The sequence below is a fragment of the Halictus rubicundus genome, chromosome 9 (assembly GCF_050948215.1).
Source record: "Halictus rubicundus isolate RS-2024b chromosome 9, iyHalRubi1_principal, whole genome shotgun sequence".
Lineage (NCBI taxonomy): Eukaryota > Metazoa > Arthropoda > Insecta > Hymenoptera > Halictidae > Halictus > Halictus rubicundus.
The window spans coordinates 7,570,336-7,597,766 of record NC_135157.1 but is presented as its reverse complement, the minus strand read 5'-3'; the positions used below and the strand labels follow the sequence as shown (position 1 = coordinate 7,597,766).

At 41.4% G+C, this 27,431-nt stretch overlaps 1 protein-coding gene across 2 annotated transcripts in view; it reads right to left on the bottom strand.

Annotated features, from left to right (window-relative positions):
- Ddr (discoidin domain-containing receptor 2) overlaps window positions 1-27,431 on the bottom strand; it is a 307,075-nt gene that overhangs the window by 70,321 nt on the left and 209,323 nt on the right. For both annotated transcript variants that reach the window (XM_076793322.1, XM_076793321.1), the window contains 3 exons: window positions 25,527-25,758; window positions 5,785-5,932; window positions 1,190-1,369 (listed from right to left, as the gene is read on the bottom strand). In XM_076793322.1, the coding sequence (XP_076649437.1) occupies window positions 1,190-1,369; window positions 5,785-5,932; window positions 25,527-25,758 (560 nt within the window). The remainder of the gene's footprint in view (window positions 1-1,189; window positions 1,370-5,784; window positions 5,933-25,526; window positions 25,759-27,431) is intronic.

The following is a 27,431-nucleotide window of genomic DNA, read 5'->3' as shown; positions in this document are numbered from 1 at the left end:
CAGTAACTGTTTCTCTAGGTTTCAACAACTCAAAGTGAATTATGCCACGACAGTCCCACCAAATGCACAGTAACACCTTTCTAAGTGATAAGCTAGGTTTAGGGGTTGATATTGCGGTTTGATTTGCAGAAAGCCATTGCTTGGAACGCTTTATGTTATCATAAAGAATCCATTTTTCATCTCCGGTAACGATTCTGCGAAGAAATGGATCTCTACGAAATCTGGATAGCAATGAAGTGCAAATTGATCGACGAATATTCTTGTTGGTCTCAGATAATTGATGCGGTACCCATGTTCCTTGCCTATATGCCTATCCCATTTCGTGTAGGTGCCTTTGTATAGTTGACCATGTGGACCCAAGGCTTCTCGATAATTCTTGTATACTTAATTTTGGATCAGCTTCCACTAGAGATTTTAGGGTGTCATTATCAAATTCAACTGGTCGTCCACTTCGAGGCCTGTCAGAGAGATCATAATCACCAGCAGCAAACCTTCTGGACCAACGTTGACACTTGTTGACCTTCAATACATGTCCATAGACATCGCAAATTTTCTTTGTTGCTACCGTTGCATTAAATCCCGCATGAAAATGAAAAAGTATGCAATGACGAGTATGATCCTCGGAACAGGGTTGTAAAAAAATTATACTTTTTAGAATATTTGAACACAGGCTGCTTCACCGAAAACTGTAAAAGAATACGTGTTTCCTCTACAACGACCGGACAGAACTAATGGCAAAACAAATTCTTTGCAAATAATTGATTACTTATGGGTACCCCTAATATCTTCCTGTGTGTCGTTGATTTTTTCTTACGGTGAAATACTGTATAGTTCTGGTATAATGTTCACACTTTTTGTAATTTATTGTTCCTCACGCACATATACTGAGATGAAAATCAACTGTGAGGTCAATTACAAGGCAAAAGGCGTGAGTGAAGCTAGTAGAATCTAATATTCGCGAGCAACGTGTTGAGAGAAGTTCGACCAATTAAAGCATCGAGGGCACCGAATCGTTTCGTAGGGCGAAAATTCACGGGGCAAAAGAAGTAGATGGAAGGGAAGAGAGGAGAACAACATAAGTCGGCCAACGAGCGGGTAACTCGCGAGTGTAGCCGTGACGGCTCTATCACGCTAATCTAGACACGATCGGGCTCTAGCGCTAATCTCATTCCAACACGAAGCAGCTCACCTTTCCCGTTACCACCGACGTCCAATCTGAAGTTGTCAGGACCCTTTTGCCCGTCGACAAGTTGACCGAGTCCCCCGGAGAGGTAACCTGCTTCTTCCCTACCGTCGTACGTTCTGTCGGAAAGGTCAACCTCCGAGCCTCTCTTGATTCCTTGGGGCATCGAGTACGACACCAAACCCTCTGCAACAAAAACGAAACGCACGGTCACGTTACCTGCATCTACGCACAGCATGCTCCACGACTATGCATCATCGTGACGCGGCACGTGGCGATGCCGCGGACATTTTATTTCCGACGATACGTGATAAGATTCCGGCCAGATAACGCGAGAATGCCACCGAGCTTCAACCCTCTACTCGGGGCCGGTTTAGGGGTGGACTGGCAACTCGAAGCTCGGTTAATAGATCGATAACTGGTTTGAACACCGAGAAAGAAATTCTGGTAGTTAGGCTGCTCCACAAAATTGTTTATAAGCTACTCCGAAAAATTAAAGCGGAGTTATAACCGAAAGAATTATAGCCGAAGAATTGTTCATCTTTGAACTCCTAGAACTTCGTGCAAAAAAATCTTGGAATATTCTGCGTGTGCTATTTTGAAGGGTGAAATCTCTACCTTCACGTCCCTGAGCTCACAGTATTTTTTAAAGATTTTATTCTGTTCCCTTTATTAACATAAAAGGAAGTGAGAAATTGTACTTGCTCCTTTTCTTTTGAACTTCCACGAATTCAAATGTCTCTATGGAATTTAAAAAAGCCTTTTCTACATTTCTTTCAACGCGGTTTTATAAAGGGAAATCTACCCTTCGCAAAAACTTCTCAAAAGAAAATTTGAGATTTTTTGTAGCTGTTTCATTGTATTTTAAATATAAAGAATTTGCTGTGAATTTTCAGTCTTAAGAAAGAGACACAAAATATTTCAAGTATAAAAGCAAAAATAATGGAAAAATTAATTTCATTCGCTAGAAGACATCCTTATATATTAAACGTTCCAAGGATTTTCTTGTAAATAATATAAAATTTGTCGCCGACATACAAGCACAATAATCGGAAGGCAACTGTCACTCAACCACAAACCGTCCGCACAGCGCGCCATAATTTAATCTTTATACATCTTCATCAATGCCAGAATCGTGGCCAATAAAAAGATACCATCTCTGCCTGGTTCTTTCCCATAGGACCCACAGGAAATGATTTATTGGACGTCGAAACGATGGCTGGGAGAAGTGGCAGACGTTACTAAAGATGGCCCTAGAACAAGTTTTAACACTTCCCGCGGATGAATATCCGTGATCATTCGGTTGCTTCTCTAATGCTCGGGAAACGGTAGATGGAACGAGTATTTCTTATTTATACAACTTGATTATTCCTACAAGAAAGTACCACCTAATTGAAAAGTGTCCTATACTAAACTACGATCAGCAAGTCTTTTTGCAGTTCTACAGGAGCACAACTTCTGTTCTGTTAGAGAATGTGAGGTTTAAATGTCAGTTAAGAAATTTTATATTGATATGATCTAGCTGTTTCAGTATTTTGATGTATCTAGAAATAATATACTAGCTTAAAAATATATACATAAGAAGAATCAATAGATAAAATTCTAGTACAAATGAATTCTTTATTTCTTTTTTCAGAACGTGATGGTGTTAAATATACAATTATTATTATTATATATTGTACAATATATTGTACATATTGTACAACCGCGGAGGGGGTCTACATGGAGGTAATTCTATATGAGAAAATAATTCGAAAATATAGAATAAAATTTTTGTCTGACGCGTCTTAACATGACCAACCAATTCTACTTCCTGCATATACTGAAGCACGCGTACACGACGGATCTTTAAACTCGATTTTCTCGAAAACGATGCGTCAAACGAAAAAATGCTGTTCCTTTTTTTCGATTTATATCTACATGTAGAATCACCCCCTCCATGGTTGTACCATCAACATTGGGACACTCTGTGTTTCATACTTGATTAAGTCATAAATGCATAAAATCCTGCAATCTATTCTTGACAAGTTATTAGCTCTTCCAAGCCAGTACATTATTCTGATGTGCGATAAAATATAAAGAAATCTAGTTTGTATGGACATGCTGCTTTTTAATTGAAATTATAATGAAAATCAGAGTGTATCGATATATTTTTTTATTTGATTGACTGTAGTGGCCGTTCGAGTACAAAGGGCTCAATTAATCGGTCGACAAGAATGGCCGCCGTAAGGAGAACGGAATATCCACTTGCGGGTGAACACCAGGCGCGTTTTCCAAATGGCGGCGGCCAATTCACTTCTCGGCGACCCCTTTTCCCGATAACAGTATAAACGATAAATTTCATGCGCCATAAAAACGCCATCTCCGTATTTATCATGGTGTTATTCGCTGCGTGCACGGCGCGGGGCAACGGGAGAAGAAAAAAATGCGCTAAGAAATATATGCCGGCCACGTGTGCCGGGCCGTTCTGTGTCGCACGCACGGTAATATCCAGTAATTCCAACTACAATCACCAGGAGACCAGCATATGGAAAATATTTTCGTTCTTGTTACGGTAATTGCTCGCTGGCGGAATTGAATATATAATACCGAAGTCGTTTACGCTCTTGCCATTGTGCGACATGACAACGCTGGAATGAAACCACCGTTCATTCAATAATAATTCTTTTGATAGCACACAGAAACAATGCACACAGCAGATCAAACTTGATGGTGCACTCACAGAATCTTTAATTGGACGTGATATTTTTGACAATTATTACTGATGAAATTCTCTACTATCCAAAAATAAATAGTTTATTCTAAAGCAATCGATGCACAACACGATTCATTGCACAAATCTGTACAGATTTATTCTAACGTTGTAGGTAGTTCCGATAATCGAGATTCTACTGTATCGTGGATTAGGCAAGTATGTGTGAACCAAATAGTGTCGTGTTTGGTGTCATTTTAATCAGAAAAGTGCAACGAATATGTTAGTAAAATCTTCATGAAGAAATGATTCAAGGTACGAAAGTTTTGTTACTGGATTAGTATTGTGTTTCGAAGTTTTCACATCTATTGAGTGTCACTTGAATTCACATCTATTCTTATTCTAAATTATGAAGAAAAAACGATGTAAGACTTAAAAAATGTGAATGATGCACCAATTAAGTTAAATCTTAAAAGTGTTTGTTTGTGAATTTCGGAGATAGATTCGCTTTTGTGTAATTCCGATTTTTCTTTGGAATGTTTAGATATCGTGGCACACGATTATACCGAATTAGTATTTCTAATATGGCCAAGCATCCTCGACGTAAATATCTTTTGCCGGTGAAGCGATTGCAGCGTCGATGCATCGCAATATCGATACTTACAACCGTGATTTCGACTACGCGCATACCGGTACTGGGCTTGCTGAACCGTTTCGGGGTTGGATTAACGCAAACACACCTGCAGACTCCCCCTTCGAGTTGTGCTACTAAATCTGCGTTAATGCCGGTTTCGAGCCGGCGGAGTTGTTGCTGTTCGATCGGAGTTTAAGAATACGAATCCGCCCCGACACCGAGCAGAAGATCCACTTAACGCGAGCTCTGTTTTCAACTAGTTATTTCGTCTAGTGAATTTTAATCGGGGACACGTACCTCGGCATGAAAATGAAAAAAAACGAAATTGCGATTTAATTGGATATTTATTATCTGACTACGAATTCTATTATCGAAACGTAATATGAAATGCAACTTGCGTGGAATGCGAAATCAAATTTATCAATTTCAATATGACGATACGTATTTATTTAAAATATTTTCGGACAATCGTTCATTCGAGCTTTTGAATTTATCGAGCACAATACAAATTTTATTAAAATGCCTTTTGTTTGGTTTCTAGTAATTCCTTTGGTAGTAGCTACCAGTTATTTCCACACAATTATTGTCGACATATTCTTTCTTTTATCTCTGATCGCATCTTTGATAATTTATTTTAAAAAGTTATTTTACAAGTCTGTAAACGTTCAGTCTTCTTTTCTTTTTCTTTTTCAGTAGAATGTGAATATTTTTTTACACTGATTGCAAGAAACAGAAGTTAAATAGAACTCAATAAAGTTAGTTCTGTCTCTAATAATTTTGATAAGTTAAAATTAACAGTATTAATAAATTCCATATACATTTTAAGCATTTCGTACTTGATCTGAACATTTCTATCAGGAATGCATAAAATCTGCAGTTTACTATTAATGTATTTAATGCAATGGGATTGGAAGAAACTTCTGGAATAGAAGAAAAGTACCAAAATTTAATAGTTTTTTAAACAGTTTCAGATTTAAAGACATGTTTTAAAAATGTGAAGAAAATGATTGTACATTTCATATTTTTAATATAAAATTTTCAATAGCGTTGTACAAGCACAGAAATGATCTGATGAAAGCATCGCCATGCATCTTAAATATAAAGGAGAAATATTTTTCACTATAAGAAATTTCTTGATTGTAGAAAATTCTGAAATATCGCGACACCGATAAAAATGCGCGAGAACTATATCTGCTCGTCCTTTTCAATCCTTCTCGGCGGACAGTTTGTCGCGGATAAGTGCGGCTGGAAGGAGTGGCTTTAAATTTCACTCACCGGTCCATGGACAGCCATAAAGCTCCACTCGTATGCATACCATGCGCATATGGGAGGTGTACGGGATGAAACGGACTTTTGTTGCCACGATGGCTGGATCGAAGACTTGCTCCTTCTCCGTGTACGGATTATTGTTGCCCGCCAGGAGCTGCAAAACATAAAATTGTCGTCTGCTTTATCACTTGTCACATTTACGCTTCTACCAATGAAATAAGGAAAACACAATGTCCCGCTGAAAGTTTCTACAAATACTTTCATCCTATTCGAATTTACTCTCCGGAAGATATGCGACCATCGTTTGTCACAGAAATATATCGATCAGCATCAGGACAAACTAATTGAAATAAAAAGGTGTGTACCTATTTTACAACTCTATAAAAGAAGTACATACACATGTAGACTTTCGTTAATCTTTTTTAAAACCTTATTCTTCATGTTTTTTTTTTTAACGAGAAAGAGATAAGGTTTTTTGATCTTTGATAAGGTCTTATGATGAAGGATAAGGATGACTGAAAATTGGGAGCGATTTCGCAGGCAGTCTATACATAATTCTGAATACTTTGAATAAATTGATTTTAATTTGGATTCGTGTCTAGAAGTATCTTTAAAAATATGTTTGAAAACATAACAATATAAAATTGTAAAGCCATTTATTGAGGATTAAGCCAGCTAGGATGCTCCATGAACTATCTGATCCTAACTCTACTCCCCTTCCCCCAAAAAAGAAGTCAACCAACTTCGTGGTCATCAACTGGAAGTTTTGCACAATTTTCAAAAGATCGTAACCAATGAACTGACTATCGAGAAAATTCAGCAACATCTTCAGTAGTCAGGACAACGTCTTCAACGTCGTGTTCCCAAGAAACTTCTTTAAAGCAGCCGAAGTTGGTGTACAGATAAATTGGCGATAAAAATGTCCACGTTATCGGTCTGTTTGGTGTTCGCGAGCAGGCCGCCAAGTGTAAACCAACAGAGGGAAAAGGCGGAAGGATGTTTGACGACGGAAAGAGAAGCAACACCGGTGGCGCAGACGGTGGTTCGGTTAAGCTCGAGCCATAGACGAAGCATCGAGCGGTCATTGGATCGTGTTTACAGCGTTAAGAACGAATCTCACGGCTCTCGAGCACCATTTTCCGGATCCGATTAGTAAACAACAGCTCGGCGAGGAGCTCTTCTAAATGTAAATGCCAGCGTTAAATCTGGATGGAAGCAGCGGTCGTCGTTCGTTTCCTCCACGGCCCCGCGCTGTCTCTCGTCCGATCGATGGCCGCAGAGTAGAACCACATCGTTGCCTCGCGAAGGTTATGGGGTTCCGGTTGAAATATGAACGTCCAGGTCGAGAATCAAACCTCGAACGACGATTCCGATCCTGAACGAACCGCCTACCGTCTACAGGACCTTCCAAAAATAGTGGGGACGCAGGAAAGCGCACATTCCTGTCGCAAATGCTGATCGGAGTGTTGCTTCGTCTTATACAATTGTTCGACAAGTTATAATAACCCCTTCGACTCCTATTTTGCTAACATCCAGTTTGACTGCTCACAACATAGAGGGCGAGGTACCAAAGACTTTTACTGGACATAACTACGTTGTTTTTAGTAATACGAAAAAATGTTTGGTTCAGTGGAGCAATTATTATGGGAAGTTTTTTTGGAGAAGTTTTACACGATTTTACACGTTTGGAAGGCACTGTATAAAATCGAGCAGGTGATTTCGCGAGCGCAATTCGCATGTGAAAACGCACATAGACACGTGGTGGAACAAGCTCGTGATGATCGGGTTCGTTCCGTGTGCGTTTCCGTCGGATTAGAATTTCTAACCGGGTATCTGTTATTTGATCTCAAAAGTATATGAGGTCTGTAATTCGACCGCGCCGCCGCGCCGCGGCGTTCCTCCCTGCGGAAACCCGACGTATTCATGGTCGCACATCACTTTCGAGGATAAGATATACAGTGAAAAGTACAGGTAACCCTAGTATGGTGCGGTTAGTGACCGAAAACGGGATACTCGAATGATTGTATTGTTGGAGATACCGAAAGGTACATTAATATTTTAAGATTTTAGTTACCTACTACTGCGTTCAAACAAACCAAAACTTCAAATACTTGGCAGTGTACCTTGAAGTAATTGGTGGATTAATATTTAAGCGAGTGATTGCGAGAATCAACTGACCTAATTAATTGCCACTTAACACGCCGCCAAAAGAGCAGCAAAATTGTAGAAGAAATAATATTTCCGTGACCTCTACACTATTTAAATATCGCTTCGTTGGCCGCAATCACTTCAGCCTGAAGTTACTTCGATATTACCTACTTGGATTCACTTTGCCCTCGCAGTTTAATACTCTATTACTTTCAAGACTATGTAAGTCAAATTCCTACTTCGTGAATTCGTATCAAACTTCGCGCAAACTTCAGGCGTTCGTAAAACTCAGTAATCTAAAATACGCTGATCCAACATAAAGCTCCCCTGTACCTTGTCAGACTCCAGTAATTGAAATTCAACGTCAACTGTGACATCGGTGGCTTCACCCCGGTTTAGTGGTTGGCTGCATCGTACATATATGTATTTTCATTATTCGAAGATTCGCTCGTTCTCTGCTTTTGTTTTTTTTTTCCCATGTATGAACTGTCTTTATTTCCGTCCGTTAGCCGGATCAATAACTACAGAAGCACCACGCTCCGCGGAGCTCGAATTGCCGAGGACGATGCGACGGTGCTTGAAAAGCGATTTTCGTCAAGACTTTTCGGATAGATCGAACGATTTTCTAGCGTACCCCATGTTAACAGCACGGCGGCTGATATATTAAATGGATTCGTGCCGTTTCCATGAAATCCGACGATGTGCTTGTCGCGTCTGCGAGACGGGGAAGCGGTGGAAGCGGAAGAATTTCGAGACGCTTTATTCGCATCGGAGTATGTATCACGGCCGGGAATCGACGACAAAGCTGCAATCGCTTCTCCGAGCTGGATATTGTACTAAAAAAAGATTATTTGAGGATACTAGCCGGGATCAGAGCGCGGCATCAAGAATCCTACGGAAGAAAAAAAATACCAAAGAATTCGAAGAAAAGAGGTACCCCCTGTTACTATCGTTTTCTTACAGAATATTTCACCGGAATCGTTAGCGAAAGTTTAGAAATAAATTGGGTTCAATCATTTTTTGATTTAGAAGGAATTAAAAAATTTCATTGTTTATCTTTGTATATCAATTTTTGATTATTCAAGTAGGGAAAATGAGGGTGGATTAGAGTGGAAAGCGTTCGATGTCCTATAGACAGTAGTATAAGTCGATGATTTCACAGACATCCAACTCAACGTTATACCAAATAAATTAAAAATTGAATACAGCAGTGAATACGACACTAAAGTAACGTGAATGTTGTTATTTCAATGTAAATTATAAAATGAGAAAATGTCGGTGAAATTACGTGGTATAAGTCGATGACTTTGTCGACGTCCAACTCAACGTTCTGGAATATAAATTGAGCAATGAAGTAGATAAAAATTGAATCAAATTTAAAAAAATATATAATAGAATGGCACTTGACAGCGATTGACGAGGTTACGGACAAGTGGTTCATGTCAACGATTCCGTCGGTCGGTGAGCGAATGCTGATAATTTCAAGTTCATCGGACATAACGTCCACGGACTCAGGGTCACAGGATCCAATATCAGGCCAGTCGAATCGTTGGAGCCAATAACGGTGAACTCGAGGTCACAAGGATCCAATATCGACGACTCCCGCCGTGAAGGCAGATTCCAGCGACCCCAGGAGTCGCGGAATTGACTACAAGAGATCCCCCAGGAGATCTGAACTCGATGAGCGCGAAAATTAGGTATTATGATGTCGATGTTGCTGATTGTGTCCTTCTATAGCTTCGTTACCGGTCTCGATAACACTGCAAATTATTTTATTTTCGTATTCAGCGCGACAGTTGGCATACCATGTTTTAATCTGAAGTATTGGAACTGAATTGTAAGGCAAGGGGTTAACAATTCTTTTGGATGAACTTTACAATTGTAAAGTTCATTATACGTCATTCTATTTGTTTCTTGTGACTTTGTGACTTGTGCGTCAACTCAATGTGTTAGTAAGAAGGTTTTTTGGAAACATCTCGGTAACTTGTAATTTCCGTCAGGAACGGCAGTCATATTCGTCTTCGACAAATCAAAACGAGTAGAATAACCGTATAACAGGTGCCAAAAGTATGTGTGGCAATTCTGAAGTTTTTCCATTCTTTGAAACGTGTGAGTCGGGAGGATTGCACGTTGAAGATTCGAGTCTCCAGTATCGCATCGAGCCACGCATCGACGTAGCATGAAATTATAGTGACATGTGGGTGTGGGACACGCTGAACTTGACTGAGGCGAAGGGTTCAACGGGCGGAGAGCTGTAAACGGGCAACCGAGTTGTAAACGGCACGCAAATGGAACGCGCCCCTTAAATCGTTGCGCGTGCAACCCGGTAAAGGGCGAGAAGGGTAGGTTGTAGGAGGTCGGAGGTGGAGAGGAGAGGTTATATCGGCCAGGCTCGGAACGACCGACCGCGGATGCATTACAACTGCAACTGCAGCGCGCTCGAATACAAGCCAGCAGCCCGAGGTATACGCGATAGGAATAATTAATACAGCCATAAACAAGAGCGGGGACGGACCAGCGGTGGCCAGACCGATATCGTCCTACCGACACATAAAATTGATATCCGTGCTTGAAGGAGGGAGGATCATTCTGGAGGGTGACCATATATCTTGCCACTCAGATGGATCGCTCTTGTGCTGCTGGCAGTCGAATAGGCTGGCAATTGTACAGAGATTCCCCTGTATATTTTACTGGTTATTTATCACTTCGGTTATTGCGATTATCCGTGTCGCGGCGGACCGAGGGTGTTGTCAGGGCTTTGCTTCCGCGATTTCGATAAGGACCCGCTGATAACGCTCGGAACGTGCTCAGGATCAATGACCCAGGTAATGGTTTCCTTATTGTAAAACGGGGCAGGCCTTCTGTTTGATGATAGCATTCTGTTAGTTGCGATAACACTAGACCCACCGAACTAGTGGCATGTGTTGCTTTATAATCTTTGATTTTTGCTATAATATTATATGTACTCCAATTTGTTTTTTTTTTGTGATATTGTGTCTCACAAAGAAATTCGATTAAGCGTCATATTGAAAATGTTTAATTGCATTTATAAGAATTTGAATGTAAGACATTTGAAATGTACAAATTATGTATTTTTAAATTCAGAAAAGTCGTATATAAAAACGCAGTTCGCACAAATAATACATAAACGCGTCTTCGCTAATTCTTTCGCAAAATGCAACACAGTTTCATTCAAGTCACGAATTGTGCATCCAGAATCAAAAACGAATTTCTTCGAATTACTTTCCCTGAATTTGCATACATTTTGATTTATACAATAATATTGCATATAAAATGATTTAAAAATTGATTACGAGATACAGGAGGCAAGCACATCGTAACTAGCAAAGTATATCCGTGCCTGCTCGCGTGTAAGAGATATTCGATAATCGTGATAAACGTTCCGTACCCAGCTGTTTTAAAAATTCATACTTGAAGCCAATTATTGGATATTAATAATTTGTTAAAATATCGACGATTAATAGTGGTTTCGGTAATAATGGTTCTTTTCTGGCTGGTGGGCATTCCCGATACGTTTGTGCACGATGTTTACGAGGTGTACTCGATTCGCATGCACCGGTCGAAGCTTTATCTTGCCAGCGAACACAGAAACCGCGCACACCTAATATTGTTCCAGCGGAGTGTGTGTAATCTGTATTTTCAAGCCGGTTTCGTTCGTTCTGGACAATCACGGTGCAATCGACCTTTGCCGGGCTAGCTCTTGGCCGGGGATAACGGTGAATCAGGCGATGCAGGAAATGTCGTCTATTCATCCTCTCCGACGGGCAAGCTCGAGATTTACTCAATTTGCTGAAATTGTAATTCGAATACAAACAACGACTTGCCGCGCGATTGCTCCGGGCTGTGTGAACTCTATTGATCGCCATGAATAATACCGGAACGATTATTTGCCATCAATATTATTGCCGGATCTGCAATTTGATAATTGATTTCGGGAAGACGCTGGAAATCTTTGCGGAACATCAACATATTGGTGTACGATGATTAAACTGCGGATCTTTATGCGAAATAAAAGATTTCTCCATCAATTCCAAGATATGGTAAGTAGAAATTTATTTCTCCTCTTATTAATTTTATCAAAAATAACATAATCATAACATAAAGTTATTTTATAATGATATAAAAATAACATAATCGTATTATTAAATTATTCTGATGTTTACACTACTTTGCATTTCATGCACTCATTTTTCTCATAAATGCATACAATACGCATTCTAACGATGAAGAACAAATTTATTTTTAGAAAAGTTTAGTGCACTCCTAGTTTAACCTTTACGTCAATAACCGGGAACCCACTTTCAATTTTTCACAACTTCTAATATTTTTTTTTACCAGCAGTAAAATTACTTTGGATTTTTATGTTCTCGGATGATCACAGATTAATTTACATTCAGCGTATAAATGTATGCATTGAAAAAAGCAAGTGCTGTATCATTGAATATCGTAGTTTGGTTATTGACATCTTGAATTTTTCTTGAATAATAATTGAAATTTTATAAAAAAGTTTACAGGTAGGTAAGGAATATTTCTTTTGGATAAGTGTATTGACAAATATGAATTATTGGCAATGGCTTTTTATTTGAATTATTCACTTTGTTTACTTTGTAAAGGGTTTGTAATATTTCTGCAAAAAACAAAGATAGTTATTGCCATGAAATGTTTTTATTTATAATACTGAAAAAGTCAGTTTATATTTAATTTCATTCTTCTATTCAGAATTCCAATATCATCAATATTCCCGACGGATGTAACTGCGTATTCGAATATCGATGCATTTGGAACGTCAATTGTCAAGGGCGTAATTGATGGGAGACGGCCAAAAACAATTTGCGTATTGATTCCATTAAACAGATGTAATCGGTGGATTACGGATTTTACACATTTATACTGTACTCCACCTTGTAAATATAATAAACGAATAACTTTAGTAACGTTTTCCAAGTTGAAATTGATGACAGCAAAAATTAATTTATTTGTACTGTTCATAAAATCATAAAATTACGTAATGATTCACAATCTAATATTACAGTAAAAGCATATAGATGCAGCACTACATACCGTCAATTAAACCATTAAATACAGTTTAAATCATATCGTGTTTAGTGTCATTTTAATCAGAAAAATGTCAGAAATAAGTTATTGGAAGTCCCATAAGAAAATAATGAAAAATAAAGAAGTTTTGTAATAGGATAAGTAGAAAATTGTAGAAAACGATACTACTGATCAACATATACCTCTTATAAAATGGAACCACTTGTGTTAATAAATAGATGAAACAACTTCTTATAAACAAATCTATAAGACGCTGTATAACGTTAGGTGTTGCGGTCGCTAGTGATATCAGGCGTTGATGGGCGTAAAATAAGAAAGATAATTAGAGTGCAGCTAGGTCCAGACGAGGGTCAAGTATTTTTTCCAGGGGGCAGCTTCATAAATGGATTCTCGGCTAACATAAAGTTTTCTAAAACTCCTCGAACCGTTTCGTTCCGCGCGATGTTTAAAGAGGGGCAAATTGGAATTGCCTGGGGATGGTAGTGTACTGATGGAATTAAAGCCACCGGCGGAACGTCTTCCGCCGAGTTTCATTATCTCGACGAGGTTAGGAGGTCGAAGCCAGGTAACCCGAGCAGGTGGTAGCGGTGGCTCGTCTTATGGAGCCGAAAAACCAGAACGAGCTTACGCGGCGCGTCCCATTTCCGACCGTTCGTCGTGGCGCCGTGTAGGCAATTACTTTCCAGGAGCAATGTGCTGAAAAGGAGCACGCTTCTAATCTGTTTGCGGCCGAATTCGGGTCCCCCGGACTCCGCTAATGAAGAACTGTTTCATTTTAACGTCCTTAATCCTGTGGCAACGCCGCGCCGCTCCGCTCCGGCCTGGAGACACTCGATGTTTTTCATTCGGCGAACGGCGAATTTTTATATTAATGGAAAGATCACGATAATATCGTACGACCACAGTTTTCATGTGTCGCTTTGTCAGGACACAAAGGAACGCTCCCATTATGCAGAGAGGGCCAATGAAATTTTCTATGGAACTACGGGAAAAATGTATTAACCCTGTCGAGGTCGGGCTCTTAAAAATTTCTTATTGGTCGCGACGTAGCTTGTGAGATAATTCAAGTTTGTGCTCTAGTTATCATTTTTACAGGGAAAGTTGTGTAGGGAAGGTATTCCTTTTATGATACTATTTACAATCATTAACGCGTTAATGTGATTTATTCGCGTAAACTGAAGCTTGTCAGAATTTTTAATAAATCTTTATAATAAATCTGAGCTCTCTATGAAGTATTTCCTCGCGACGAAGTGAACATACTATTAGAATATTGAAACTGTAGAGAAAATTTGTATTATGTTAAAAATATTTAGAATGTGAAGTTCTCTCAGTAAAATTTGTTGTCTCACCCGAACACTATATAATTTTCGGGAATACGATTATAAAAGTTTGGAAGCAAATTTTTCAAATGCTGACGCATGCAAAAAATCAATTTCTTGGTTCTGTTACATTAGAATACTGCCGTAAAGCCGCAGATTTGACTGCACACCATGAATATCAACGGAGACGTCACGAATTTCGATTTTCGGGAAAAATTACGGCCAACTGGAGTGTTCGCGAGCTGTAAGTATTCGTTTACGGCGAAATGGATTTCCCGGTGGTCGCGCGGGGTCTGATATTTCGAAAATCGAGATCGGTCTACGGTGTATCTGTTAAAAAGGAACAAAATTCCGGCCGCTTCCTTTCCTCGCCTCGGGGCGAGAGTCCTCTCGTCCGGATTGAAGCACTCAACGATCGAGCCTGCGCCCTGATGGCGCCGCGAAAGAGAACAGAGAGGAATCGGGGAAAAAAAACGAGCCAAACCTGTCCGCCGGAAAAAAGATTGGACGGACGAAAGAACGGGGTGCGGAGAGAATGAGAGAGAAAGAGAGAGGGGTTAGGGGGAGAGAGAGGCAGGAAGTGTGGCCGTAGAAAATTGTTTCCAGGCCGCGCGGTAATCTGCTAATAGGGTGTCCACGCTCCGGCCGGTAATCCGTAATCCATCAATACCGGCTCGATCCTGTACCGGTGCTCACATACTTAACAAGCCTGGCCTATCGACGATAATTTCTACACGTTCGCGCGCGTTTTGTCACATAATATTGTACGAGGCCTGTCCGACCTCTCTGGAAATATTTTGAGCCGTCACACTGAACGTCGCGCACCAATAAAGAGAAGGCTTTAACACAGTCTTTTTCCTCATTGGAAAATATGTGTCTTCCAGTTGGTGTAAAAAGGAATTTGTTCCAACTAATAGTGAAAGTGACTTGAGAGTAGTGGGCCAAGCGAGGAGTCAGCCATCTTGACACATTCGCACTGGATCACGCGGTTTCAGATTCTTTCAATAGGACTTTGGCAAGTAAAGTGTTGAATATTGCTATTATTAAGATGCGATTTTCCACATGCTTTCTATGGAGACATGAAGTTATTGGTTGTTGGGACTAGACTATGTATTGTAGAAGAGTTTATTAGCAGATCTTTCTTAAATGTAAGGAATTTATTTTCAGGAAGGCTGACTATTAGAAGCAGTATGATAAAAGTGGGTAGACAACCAAATTGTTTAAGGACGTTTATTGTATCAATAGACATCACCAATGTTTAACTTGTATTCATTTATACTTATTTTTCACGTTTCATATTCAGTGTAAAAGTTTATCGAGACTATGTGGTTTGAAGCAGTTTGGTATAACAGTTCTTTGGTGAGAATATGATAGACTTCTTCTACTGATTTCTGTATACTTTAGCACTGTATACCAGTACAACGTTTAAAATAATTGAGAAGCTTATAAAATGAAGAGTTTAATCAAATTGATTACTCTTTCATCTCACTTTCAATTTGCTAAAACCACTCGTGAAAGATGTAGAATTTTATTTAACTCCAGCCTTTTAACTTTATCCGTGAAAACGTCAATTTGCATAAAGTTCTCCGGTGTAAATCAATTTACCTCCCCAGCCTTATACTTTCGTGAATTGTGGCAGGGCTTCAAAGAACAAAGAAAGAGATTATTAAATGATCATACAGTTTCCATATCTCTCGAAACGACTACCGAATATAAAATAAATGAAATATTTGTAACATTATTTTTTCACCAACTTACCTCACTATTGCTAACTTTTCACCAAGTCTTAAAACATGATATGAAATGAAATTATATAAAATAGTATATACATCGTGAATTGCGAATGACGTGAAAAGTAATATACCGAGAAACAGAACAGAGAGGCAGAATAAAAATTTCCAACCGGTGATAATTTCATAGCCAGCGTTGCGATAAATTGCGTTAAACAGAACCCTAAGTGCATCCGGTTAAACATCATGACACCGGAACGCTCGAAAAACTGGAATCAGCCGCTCGCTCTCCTCGCCGGGGCTAATAAAAATGAAGCAGCCCATCACAAACATAAATGTAAATAGGATCTCGAGAAGACTATTCAATTTCCTCTGAATAACTTTAAATAAAAAACACCGTTGGCCTACTTTCCCGGGAGCGCATTATTCATTTGCACGAGGCATTTGAAACCTGTCGTAAATAGCCCACTCCGAGTCTGAATGCCGTTTTTTCGTGCGGACCGACTGCAGAAATTAAAGTTGTTTAATTTCATGGTAGAAAGCGTGAATTCGGCCCTGCACGGCAGCCCCCTCCAGGGGCGGACAGAGAATTTTCACGAGACAGTACGCGGCGTTTTGTCTGGTCGAGCGGGCCCGAAGAAAATTTTCTAGTTTCCCTCCTTGCCCCTCCCGCCCCCAACGCTCTTCGTCACGCGCATTGAATTTCCCACGGATAAAGGTTACCGAGGTGGTGGAGGATGGAAACGTCTGTCGGCTCGGTCGCGTATAACTTTATTTCTCTCCTTAATTCCGCCTCGGGATGAAACAAGAGGGTCTAACGGGATTTCCTTCGAGGCCGGGAGATCTCGTTGATTTTTCAAATGCACCGCGAGATTCAACCGGCTAGAGAAATGATAACTGCGTTGTTGAAACGCGATGCTGCTACGGATAGCTCGGCTTCAGAAAATGTGTATCTATTTTTGACGCCTCGCTTTCCACGTTTCTACACGTGAACCGTCGGCAAATTTACTCATAACAATTCCACACAATTGAGATGATTCACTTTGTGTTGATTCTCAGAAAAACTAATTCAACTTTTTAACCAATTCATATGTCTAACCCTTAAAACATCTATTATATCTAGACTGAAAAATTAAAATTTTCTGCATTGAGTGTAGCAAACAATACCAATGTTCCTAGATTTCTCTACTGTTTAATACCTGATCTCAGTGCAATTATAACATAGCTGAAAATAAATCCAACCAAAAATTCATTTATAGACAAAAGTTAGATGCATGTAAAATAATCGTTATCCGGTGTTAATGTGTTATCTATAAGTTTAAATTACTTGTTGAGCAACAAATGAGGTAGCAAAATAATAAAAAGATTAAATAAAAATTCCGTTCTTCGCACGCTGCACGCGTCGATCAGGTTGGCGCATTCGGCGTCTGACTATAGGCGGTCCTTAACTACTGCCAGTGATACAGCATCGGTTCGATCAGCCCCCTGTTCGAACCGCGATCCCATTGAATTTCCATTTATGATATCGAGCCGCCGATGCGGTTGCTTATTTTTGCGCATTAAATCCTCGTTTTGGCAATTACTCTGGCCACCCATCCCCCGCCTCCGTCCAGCCGCACCTCGTTAGAAGGTGAAACGCACCCCCGGGGCCGATGGTTCTCAAAGTTTTCTTGTTGGAGTTCCACGATTCGTTGCAGCGCGCCGGTCCGTTGTTCCCGCAAGTTCCGACCCCCGATTTTTGCGAATGGGATTTCACATTTTAATTGCCACTCGAGAGGCAAGATCCCCGACGGGCGAATTTTATTCGCGATTAAACGCGAGCGTAAACGGTCGTCGAAATTTGACGACTCCCGGAAACTGGAGGAGTTTAAACGGAGCTTCCGCGCGCCGGTTTGAGAACCGTTTTAATAACGCGATACTATCAAAATTCACTTCGTCAGGCGAGTTTTAACCGATGGACTCTCTCCCCGGGCGTAATAGAAGCCGCGTTTTTCACCGATTCTCTTTCTCCGCTCGCGATTCTTTTTTCTCCCACGTTCGTTCGTTCGTTCTTCCGTTTATCCTATTTTTCCGTTTTTCTTTTTTTCCACTTCTTTTTTTAATTCCGCAGACTCGAGCAATATTATCGCGAACGAACGCGCCCAGTAATGACTGCCGCGTAATGACCGGCCCCGGCCACTAGGCTTCGTAATGGCGCCTCTCGCCATATTGCAATTTCAATTCCGTTGAAATCACTGGAAAAATGGTGGCGGGTCTCGCAGAATGAATATGTTAATTGGCTTTGGAATTGGCTGTCCCTATCGGTGATTGATTAAAATTCGATACGTGCCGCGCGGCGCCGCGCTAGCCCCGCGACGATCGCCTGAGGGGCGGAACGTTGGTGTGAGGGATCACTGCGACGGACGGGGGATCACGGAAGTTACTTTACGGATAAACGAGATTGAAATTTCGATGGAAATTACCGCCGGTATCTGTGGATTTAAGCGGTCGGTCGTCAAGTCAAACAAAAGTCGAGGACTCGTCATCCACGGATGAACGCACACCTCGCGACGTTATTCGACGCAGCAATAACGTTCCACGAGCGCACACTGAGCCAGAATCGCAAAAAGCTGGGGAAAATTCATGTCGCTGTTAACTCTCGGACAGCGATCCATTTTTAAAAGTGGACTGCAGATCTTTATGCAAAATAAAAGTTCTTTGCCTCGATAACGACGAACGGGAGCAAAGTAAAAATTGATTTTCCCTCTCAACACAAGTCTTCATACAAGTCTTGCTTCTATTAATTATACAAACGATCACAGTTACTAACAATTACGATTTATTGCTTTATAAACAAGTTTGCACCTTGCACTATAATTCAGTTCATTTCAGAACTAAATTGGTTGCATTTTATTTTGCATAAAGATCCTCATTTCAGGAGAAATGTTGCTGTTTATTTTTAGGGGGTATGAAAAGTATTTATGTTTGGCCCCCGTCTTGTTTCGAATAAGATGCGTAGTGTGATTACGAGACGTACGATATACGCATGAGATGGAAAATAAATGCAAAACGGTACAGTTCGTCGAATAATTTAAAAAATTTTATTTGGTCCACCAATCTTCGTCCACTTTTTAAACACACGAATTTCACAGTCTGCCAATTATTTAGGTTACAAAACTCACCGACCCCGGGGCGATGTGTTGATCCATGGTGCACAAGAGTTACAAATTGGAACGGTTAATGAAGCTGGCAGGAAAAAATGTTGCGCATCCGGGCGAATGAAATTCGAGTACCGCGAAAACAACTCGACAGATGTTGTAAGGTTACGAGACGACTCTGTTCCGGGTCTCGGGGAACACGGATGCGCTTGCACGTGTATTTCAGACCTGGCGTGGAACACTCGTACATGCTGACTTCCACCTGCGGATTTATCGCGACGCACCTCTGGGAATGTTATCATTGGGGAGCTACCGTGACTTGTTTCTCGCGTGTAGTGTCCTCCTTTCGCTAGAATCCCGGCTGCGCGGACGATAAATTCCGCGCGCGAAAATTACCGCACTATAGACATGTTTATTTGAAAGCTCGTTGGCCTGTAGCGCGCCATTCCTCGGGACAGAAATTGATCAATTACTATAGGGCGAGCTATACGTACGTTCGAATCGCACATGTTGAATTGATCAAGCAAAACATGATTGAGCGGGCTGTTTCGATATTTTTGCACACACATTATAATAACACGTGTATGCTAAAGTTTGACTCTTGAAATCGTTCATGTAGAATCGCTATATTGCGGATCTTTATGCAAATGTTCGTGCATCGATTGCGAGAAACGAAAACTGCATACACATTAATATTTTTTCTTCATAATTTTAATCAGTTACACATGGTATAATCGCATTCTTAAAATTCCCTGATTTTCACTATTTTATATTTAATCTACTGATTGTTTTCATAAATACATCATTCTTGTGCAATTACTTACAATCAATGTGTCTAAATAATTTTATTATCGTCTGGAAACATATTTAGTAACATAAAAGGTAACATAAACGAACAATTTTTATTCTGCATACAGATCCGCAGTCTAATGATAAATAAATATTTGGAAGCAATGCGGTATAAGAGAAGTAACAAAAATATTTTTCAAGTGAAGAAATTTTTAAAAATCCGTCAAACAAAAGTTGAATAAATTTCCAAATTTATTGTTGTGTACATCCCCTTTAAATTATATTATATATAATTATCATATTATTATATTATTATATAGTATATTGTATTATATTATATTATATTATATATGTATCATAATTCAGATATTTTATGATACGGAGACTGATATTTGATACATTGATATATGATTGATCGTCGGAGTACGTAATATTCTCCATTTCATAATGGATGAAAGAAGTTTTTTGGGGAATATTGACTTATTAAACTCCATAAAACGAGCCGGTACTTTGGAGCAAATATATATTTCAAACGAAGTACGAATATGCTCTGTCGATATGTATGTTCAGAAACGATCAGGAGAGAATAATTGATTAACGATGAAAATAGAAAGGTTTCAAGGGTCGCACGTCCTTATTTCATTTCTCCTGTGACGTAACGGTATAGATTTCTGGAAGTAGGTTTCGGTTGAACCACGTAATTCAATTTACTAAAAACATATTTAGTTTAAAGAAATGTTCACGTCACTATATTCAAAATAGTTTCCAATTGTTATATTGGCTTGATTGCAAAACGGTAATAACACTGCGGATTTGATGCACTTATGAGAAAAATTAGTACACGAAGTACAACACAGTAGAGGCATGAGAAAAGTATACGAATCTACTAATGTAATTTTTAAATAACTTAAATTATTAAATGGAAAAATGAATTTTCACGTGAAACCCATATCTCGCTGTTGATGCAGAAGATATTGATTTCGCATGAATATCTGACGATAATGTTAATGATTATGTTACACGTTGTTAAATGATCCGCGGGGGCTGCTCTTTATTTCACCAGCGATGATTTTCTGGAAACATTTTTCCCCCGGGGATAATTCAATTTCTCGATAGTCATTTTATAATGAAGGTAAGTGGAAAGACGCCGTAAATGAAGGCGGTCCACGGAGTTCCGTTGTTGGCGACGGTACGCCGACGTTAATGAAACACGTCCACCGTTGGCAATTGTCCCACCGCAGCCACGACAACGAGCACCCTAACGCAGAAGGAAGAGCTGGTATCTAACCGGACTGCCCTGTTTCGTCCCGTTTCCATTAGGATGCATCTATATACGGTCGTCAGTCCAGATCTTTCACTGTTCCCCTCTGAATTCAAATGAGACCTTTCTTTTCGATTCAATTCTTTCGCGTCTCTCGAGCGTGAACTCTTGATGCATTTCTTTTTCTGTGTCCAAGCTGATTATAACAGAACGCCGCCCTTTGAGAAATGGAAAAGGACTATATTAATTATTAATGTTCACAAATTCGACAGCACTGAGTGAGTATTACCACATCGACGAAATAGTGAGATTTTTCAAGCTAATCTAAACACATTTTTCAAATCATTGTAATAGTTATTTCACCGGGAATATACTTTATGCACATAGCGACAGAGATACGACTTTTTTTATGATAAGTATTTTTATTCTATTTTTCTTTTAAGATATTTAATTCTTTTTTCTTTATTTAGTTTCAGTTTTATATTTTTAGATTAGATTGTAGGCATCGTTGAAGATTATGGTTACTCGTACGTCAGCAAATTCATTTTAATCAACTTTACCATATATATTCGACAGATATAATTGGGTTAAAGGGCGTACGAAAACCTTCTCGGTTAATTGTACGAACCAAGAGCGACAGTGCTCGTCCAAAGTCGAAAACTTCAGGCCATGTTCAAGACGTGGGATCCAGCCAGGAAGGATCCACGTGTGATCGATCTCGAGTCTGCCCCTCGATGGGGAGGCTTCCCCGAGGGCTGGAAATTCGCCGAAGGTCGATCGGGAGCGCGGTGAACGGTTCGCAATCCTTTCCCGGCGGCAGTGGCGACTACGTCTGGCGTGGAAAAATGCCTCGGGTCACGTAGAACGCGGCGATAACACAATCGTTTCGCTTTTACCCCTCGTTCGTTTCTGCTCGTCGCGCTCTCTCGCTTTCCGCCCGCGCCTGTTGGCCGTCGACTGGCTCTTTCGTTCGTCCTGGACGTATTCAAAGCGCAAGGAGCAAAAGGGAAAAGAGCGCGTGCACAAAGATCACATGCCGGCCAGATTGAGGCTGCAGGGTAAACGCTCGTGTTCTCTCTTATCCTTCTCCAACTTCCGTTTCCTCTTAAATTTCACCCCGCCTCCCCCCCCCCCGTCTTCGTCGTCCTTCCACACCTTTGCCTCGAAGCACCAACCTGCTCCCTCGCTTTGAGCAAATCTGCGTGAAAATGGGAAGAACGTCTGGGCACGAAGGCTGCACGAGGGCGCATGTGTTATGTGTGTGCACTTGGAACCTGCTATCTCGATTTCCCTTTCCCTCGTTCTTTCCTTCTCTTTCTCTCTCTCTCTCCCTCTCTCTCTCTCTCTCTCTCTCTCTCTCTCTCTCCCTCTCTCTCCGACTTCCCGCGTTTAAGGACAACGACAGGGGACAGGGGATTCGCCAGGTCGTCGCTGAGAATATCAGACGCGTCCCGATGACAACCAGCACCCCCGTTGAATAACGAGAACCCGGCGATAGAGCTCTTGGCACAGAGTTCGGAATTACTTTTGCACCACGTTGGCTTTCTTTGGCGAGCCGCTCCAGTCGTGATGGATTAATAGAGAGGCGACGCTGCGAGGATTTCAATTCCGCGCCGGGCGCTGATGAAGCCCCGCGTTGGTCCCATCAAAATCATTTTTTTATAGGCCTTTGTTGCTGCGGTGCATAATGTCGCGTGATAGAGTCCTGCGTTCGTAATTTTTTTCACGAATTTCTGCACTATTTTGCATCTACAGCGGCGTTACATCAACGCAGCCTATCAACAGAACGTTTTATTAACAGAAACATTATTTACGTTCAATTACTGTAATTTATAGTCACTTTTCGGCTATTATGTGTAAGAAAGGATAAAAAGATGTAAGATTGTACAGGGTGCGGCCGAATAACATGTACAAGCGGGCAGGGGATTATTCTACATATAAAAATGGATCGAAAATGAGGAATAAAATTTTTTCGTTTGACGCCTCGTTTTCGAGAAAATCCGAGTTTAGAGATTCGAAGTAGAATTGGTTAGTTATGATCAGACGTGTCAGACGATTCCTATCTAACAGCACGCTGTACTCGCTACATTTTCAAACTCTGTTTTCTGGAACACGAAACTTCGGATGACAAAATTTTGTTCTATATAGTTTTCTTATTTTTCAATAAGGAATCACCTCGTGCCCGCTTGTACATGTTATTCGGCCGCGGCCTGTATATAGTTAACAGACGAGGTCAGATATAAGTTTGCGTCCCGTTCAGTCTATCTCGATCGAAGTATTAACTTCCGTAAAGACCCAATTTCAACCTATTTCATGGCACGAAAATTTCTGGATGAGTTCCACCTATTTTATAGAAACGATCCACCGTGCATCGCCTAAGCTCTTTCCCGAGTAAATGAAGTTTAGCGGACAGTGCCGATCGAAACCTCGTTTATAGGTACGATCTGTCGATCGTGCCCGCGTCCCGTCGTCGTCCGTCTCGGGGATCCCCTATCGCCGTTCATTCTTCTCGTTTATCCCGATTTTTCGTAGCTACGTTCACGGACCGGCGCTTCCGGCGGATTGTTAGACGAGCCAATTGTAAAGCAATTTCCGCGGCGAAACCCGAACCGGTCGAATTAATGCGGTGCCACTCTTTATAATTGTTCTCGTCAAGGAAATCGGATTACGGATTTAGCCGGGGCTCGACGGGACAAAGCGTCGCTGCTGTAATTCCATTCTTTTGAACGGGGAAATCTGCGCGTATCGCGCGCGGAAGCTTCGCCCCGATAGCCCCCGAGGCCGTCCACCATTTGTATTCCCCGATCGTCCCCCGTTTCTCCCGCCCAACGCGCACCTCCCCCCCCCCAGAACCGTCCAACAACCATGTCCCATCCCTTTTACTACACCCGTGGTCGGACGGGGGTGTGCAACCGTACACTGCGAGCCAGAAACCCGTGACCAGTGTAAGCGGCCGTTACAACGGGCGACGTGTTAATTAACGTCTCTTTAGCATGATAATCTGGACGCGATATCCATTAGCTCGTCAAAATACATCATGCACGGTAAAGCGATTTACCTGGCGCCGATGAAATTACCGGGAACAAGCTCTTGGTCGCGTCGCCTTAAATTATTATCGCCAACACGAACCTTGCTCTTTACCTCTGTCTCCCTCTCTCTCCCTCTCTCTCTCTCGCTCTCTCTCTCTCTATCTCTCTCTCGTGTACCGATGCCACCGAGACGGTCACTCGCGATAATGACGCTGGTGAAATTCATCTCTGGGAGCGGGCACAGGGCCGCATTCGATGACATGCGAGGTAAAGTTTATCCCGAGCCGGTGGCCGATGGGAAATCGACCGGGAAATCGGGTTGGGACGAACGCCAAACGGTTTTCTGGAGAGAATCGTCGACACTTTCGGGAACACAGTGGCGGCCACTACTTACGTACATAGTATGTATTTTTATTTTCACGCGACGGTAGAGCTGCGTTGGACAAATTAACCGCGAACCTCAGATATACGAACTCTTAGCCGAGCCTTTATTATAGGAGCCTGCAATGGTATAGGGAGCCGCAAGGTACTATGAGTTTTATGAACAGTTATTCTCAAGTACAGTAGAATCTCGATTATCCGAACCGGTGATGCCTGTAGTCTTTATTATCCCAACTAGCTACAAATTTAAACAGCTCCAAGGCGATCCATGCGTTTAAAAGTGCGAATACACTAGGAAGTAACTTGTGACATTTTTGCGAGACATTTATTACATTTTTCATAACATTCTTAAAAATTTCTCGAAGCCTAAATTAGGAGTACGGGAGTGCGAACGGTGGGGATAGGCGGAGCAAAAGTAAGTGACCCCTTTGCCCCCGTGCCGTCATGCGAGAATTCTTGTTAGGGCAGAAGCTGAAAAGAAGTCACTTGGAAGGAGATGCCGGAAGGACACGCCCCCAATCACATGTATTTTCGGCTCTGGCAAATTATTGACTAAGCAGTCACCGATACACAAAGCTTAAACATTGGGAGTACGGAAGCATCGACCCCTCCATGCCCCTGTCGCAGGTGACTTCTTTTCAGCTCCCAATAATACCTGTACGGGAGGCGTGCAGGTGGCTCAACGATCGATCAGAGTCCCGGTCCAGCCGAATTCGAGGAGGCCAGGAATTGCTCGTGCGTCGCATTCATAACGAATGTGAAAGAGGCAGTCAGTCACGAACGGGAGCCGGCTGGTTCACCAGGTGAGGGGTGAAAAAAGGGATCCGGACGCGGATCGATCGTCGGCAGCCAGCAGTCAGACGACGGTGTGTACGTACCTCCATGCCACGTCGATTCCTCCATCGCACCCACTTGTTGAACCCCGGCCGCCAATACTCGACGAAGTATTCCTCGGTGTACTCGACCCCGTGGCCGTTCCCGAACCTGCCCTGGGTCTTGGTGGACGTCAGCACCCGCGGACTGTGCAGGTTCACCTCGAGGTACTCCCGGCCCTCCTTCGTAACCATATTTTTCGGACACCATGCGCCGCCGCCCTTGTCCTGTCTCAGCCTGAGAAACCGAGGAATTACAACAAGAATTATTACCGGCGTTCTCCGCAGGCCCACACGGAATATTCTCGTGCACGAACATATTCCGCGTTTACGAGGGAATCACGTGCGTTACATACGTACGAGAATCTACGCGGACGTGCTCGAAAGTATTCGGACACTTATACCATCGCTTTGAAATATTCACGGGACACCGTAACGCTTTTGGTGATCATCGAAATGGGGAAGTGTAATAGAAAGGATATACAGTGAATTCGCGATATACAGGGTCATGAGTTTTTAAACGGCCAAACGTCAACCAGCTATAGAGGACCCCAAATGAAACAACTTTCACCCCTAACAATTTTTTTGATTCTGTCTTGATTTTTAGATAATTGCAAAAACCCGTCATTTTTTTGCGTTCACTTAAGATTAAATATATTAGGACTGCAATTATGTATCTTGATGATTTTTCCTTTGTTTGGTTGAAAATAAATAGGGGCATCTTTTTTATTAAGTCAACTTTTTTGTATGACCTTTGGATCTTGGTTTTTTTGACATGGGGCACGCCGTGGAGACTGAATGTAATAACTTCGAATAAAAAAAAGTGTTAGGGGTGAAAGTTGTTCCATTTGGGGTCCTCTATAGCTGGTTGACGTTTGGCCGTTTAAAAACGGATGACCCTGTATATCAGCAACACGGGTCTTGATGTCGTTTATTCTACAGGAGGATTCTTTGATCCGCGCCGAACGTCCTATATTTTATTATTCAAAGTCACAGCGGCAAATGCTGTCGACAAGACAACTGTCTCTAGTTTCTTGGCCCCTCATGGGGTATACCCCGCGGTAGTGAGGATAGTTCCACGACATTTATCATCCAGACCTCGGCGACATATATCGCGAATTCACTGTATATCTTTTAATTTATATTTTTTGGACAGGGTGTCCCAGTATTGATGGCCTAACACCGTGCAGGGGGTGATTCTACGTGAGAAGATAAATCGAAAATGCGGAACAAATTTGTTTCGTTTGAGGCTATCTTTACTTCTTATAATTACGTGTAGTCTATCCAATTAGACGAGTCAGTGAACAGCATCGCGCGTTCTTTGCTAATTATGATTACCTTTACTGCCTCGACTTGCTGGACAGACTATGGGCACGTGAACTCGACGGATCTTCAGCAATCTATTAATTGTTTTCGCAAGATTGCAGATTTCTGAGAATTGCAACATGCAACAGCACGCCTGAAAATTCAGCTCCGGCGAATCGTATAACATCCTCCTAGTTAGCGTACACCCTCTCGATCATATTCTTTGTCGGGTACGAGAGCGATGGGAAAAAAAATAATTAATGGTCTCTGTCTTTTTCTCCCTATTTCTCATTTTCTGCGCGCTGGTTCCACACTGGCATCGACGGGTGTTCGCGTATAAATTAATGACGCCTGGATTGATTTACGAGCGACCGTTTAACCGGAGGTTTTTTCAGTATCGATTTTGAGTTATTTATAATCATTTATATGTATCGAACAGCTTTTTGCTATAATGGCGTTCAACGCGGGCGCGCGGCGGGAAGAAGAGAGGCGAAAGACAGGACGATACACGTGGAGAGAGAACAAGAGAGCGATGGAACAACAGAGTAAGAGAGAAAGAGAGGGGGGTGGGGGTGAGCGAGATAGATAGAAAGAGAGAGGGAGGAG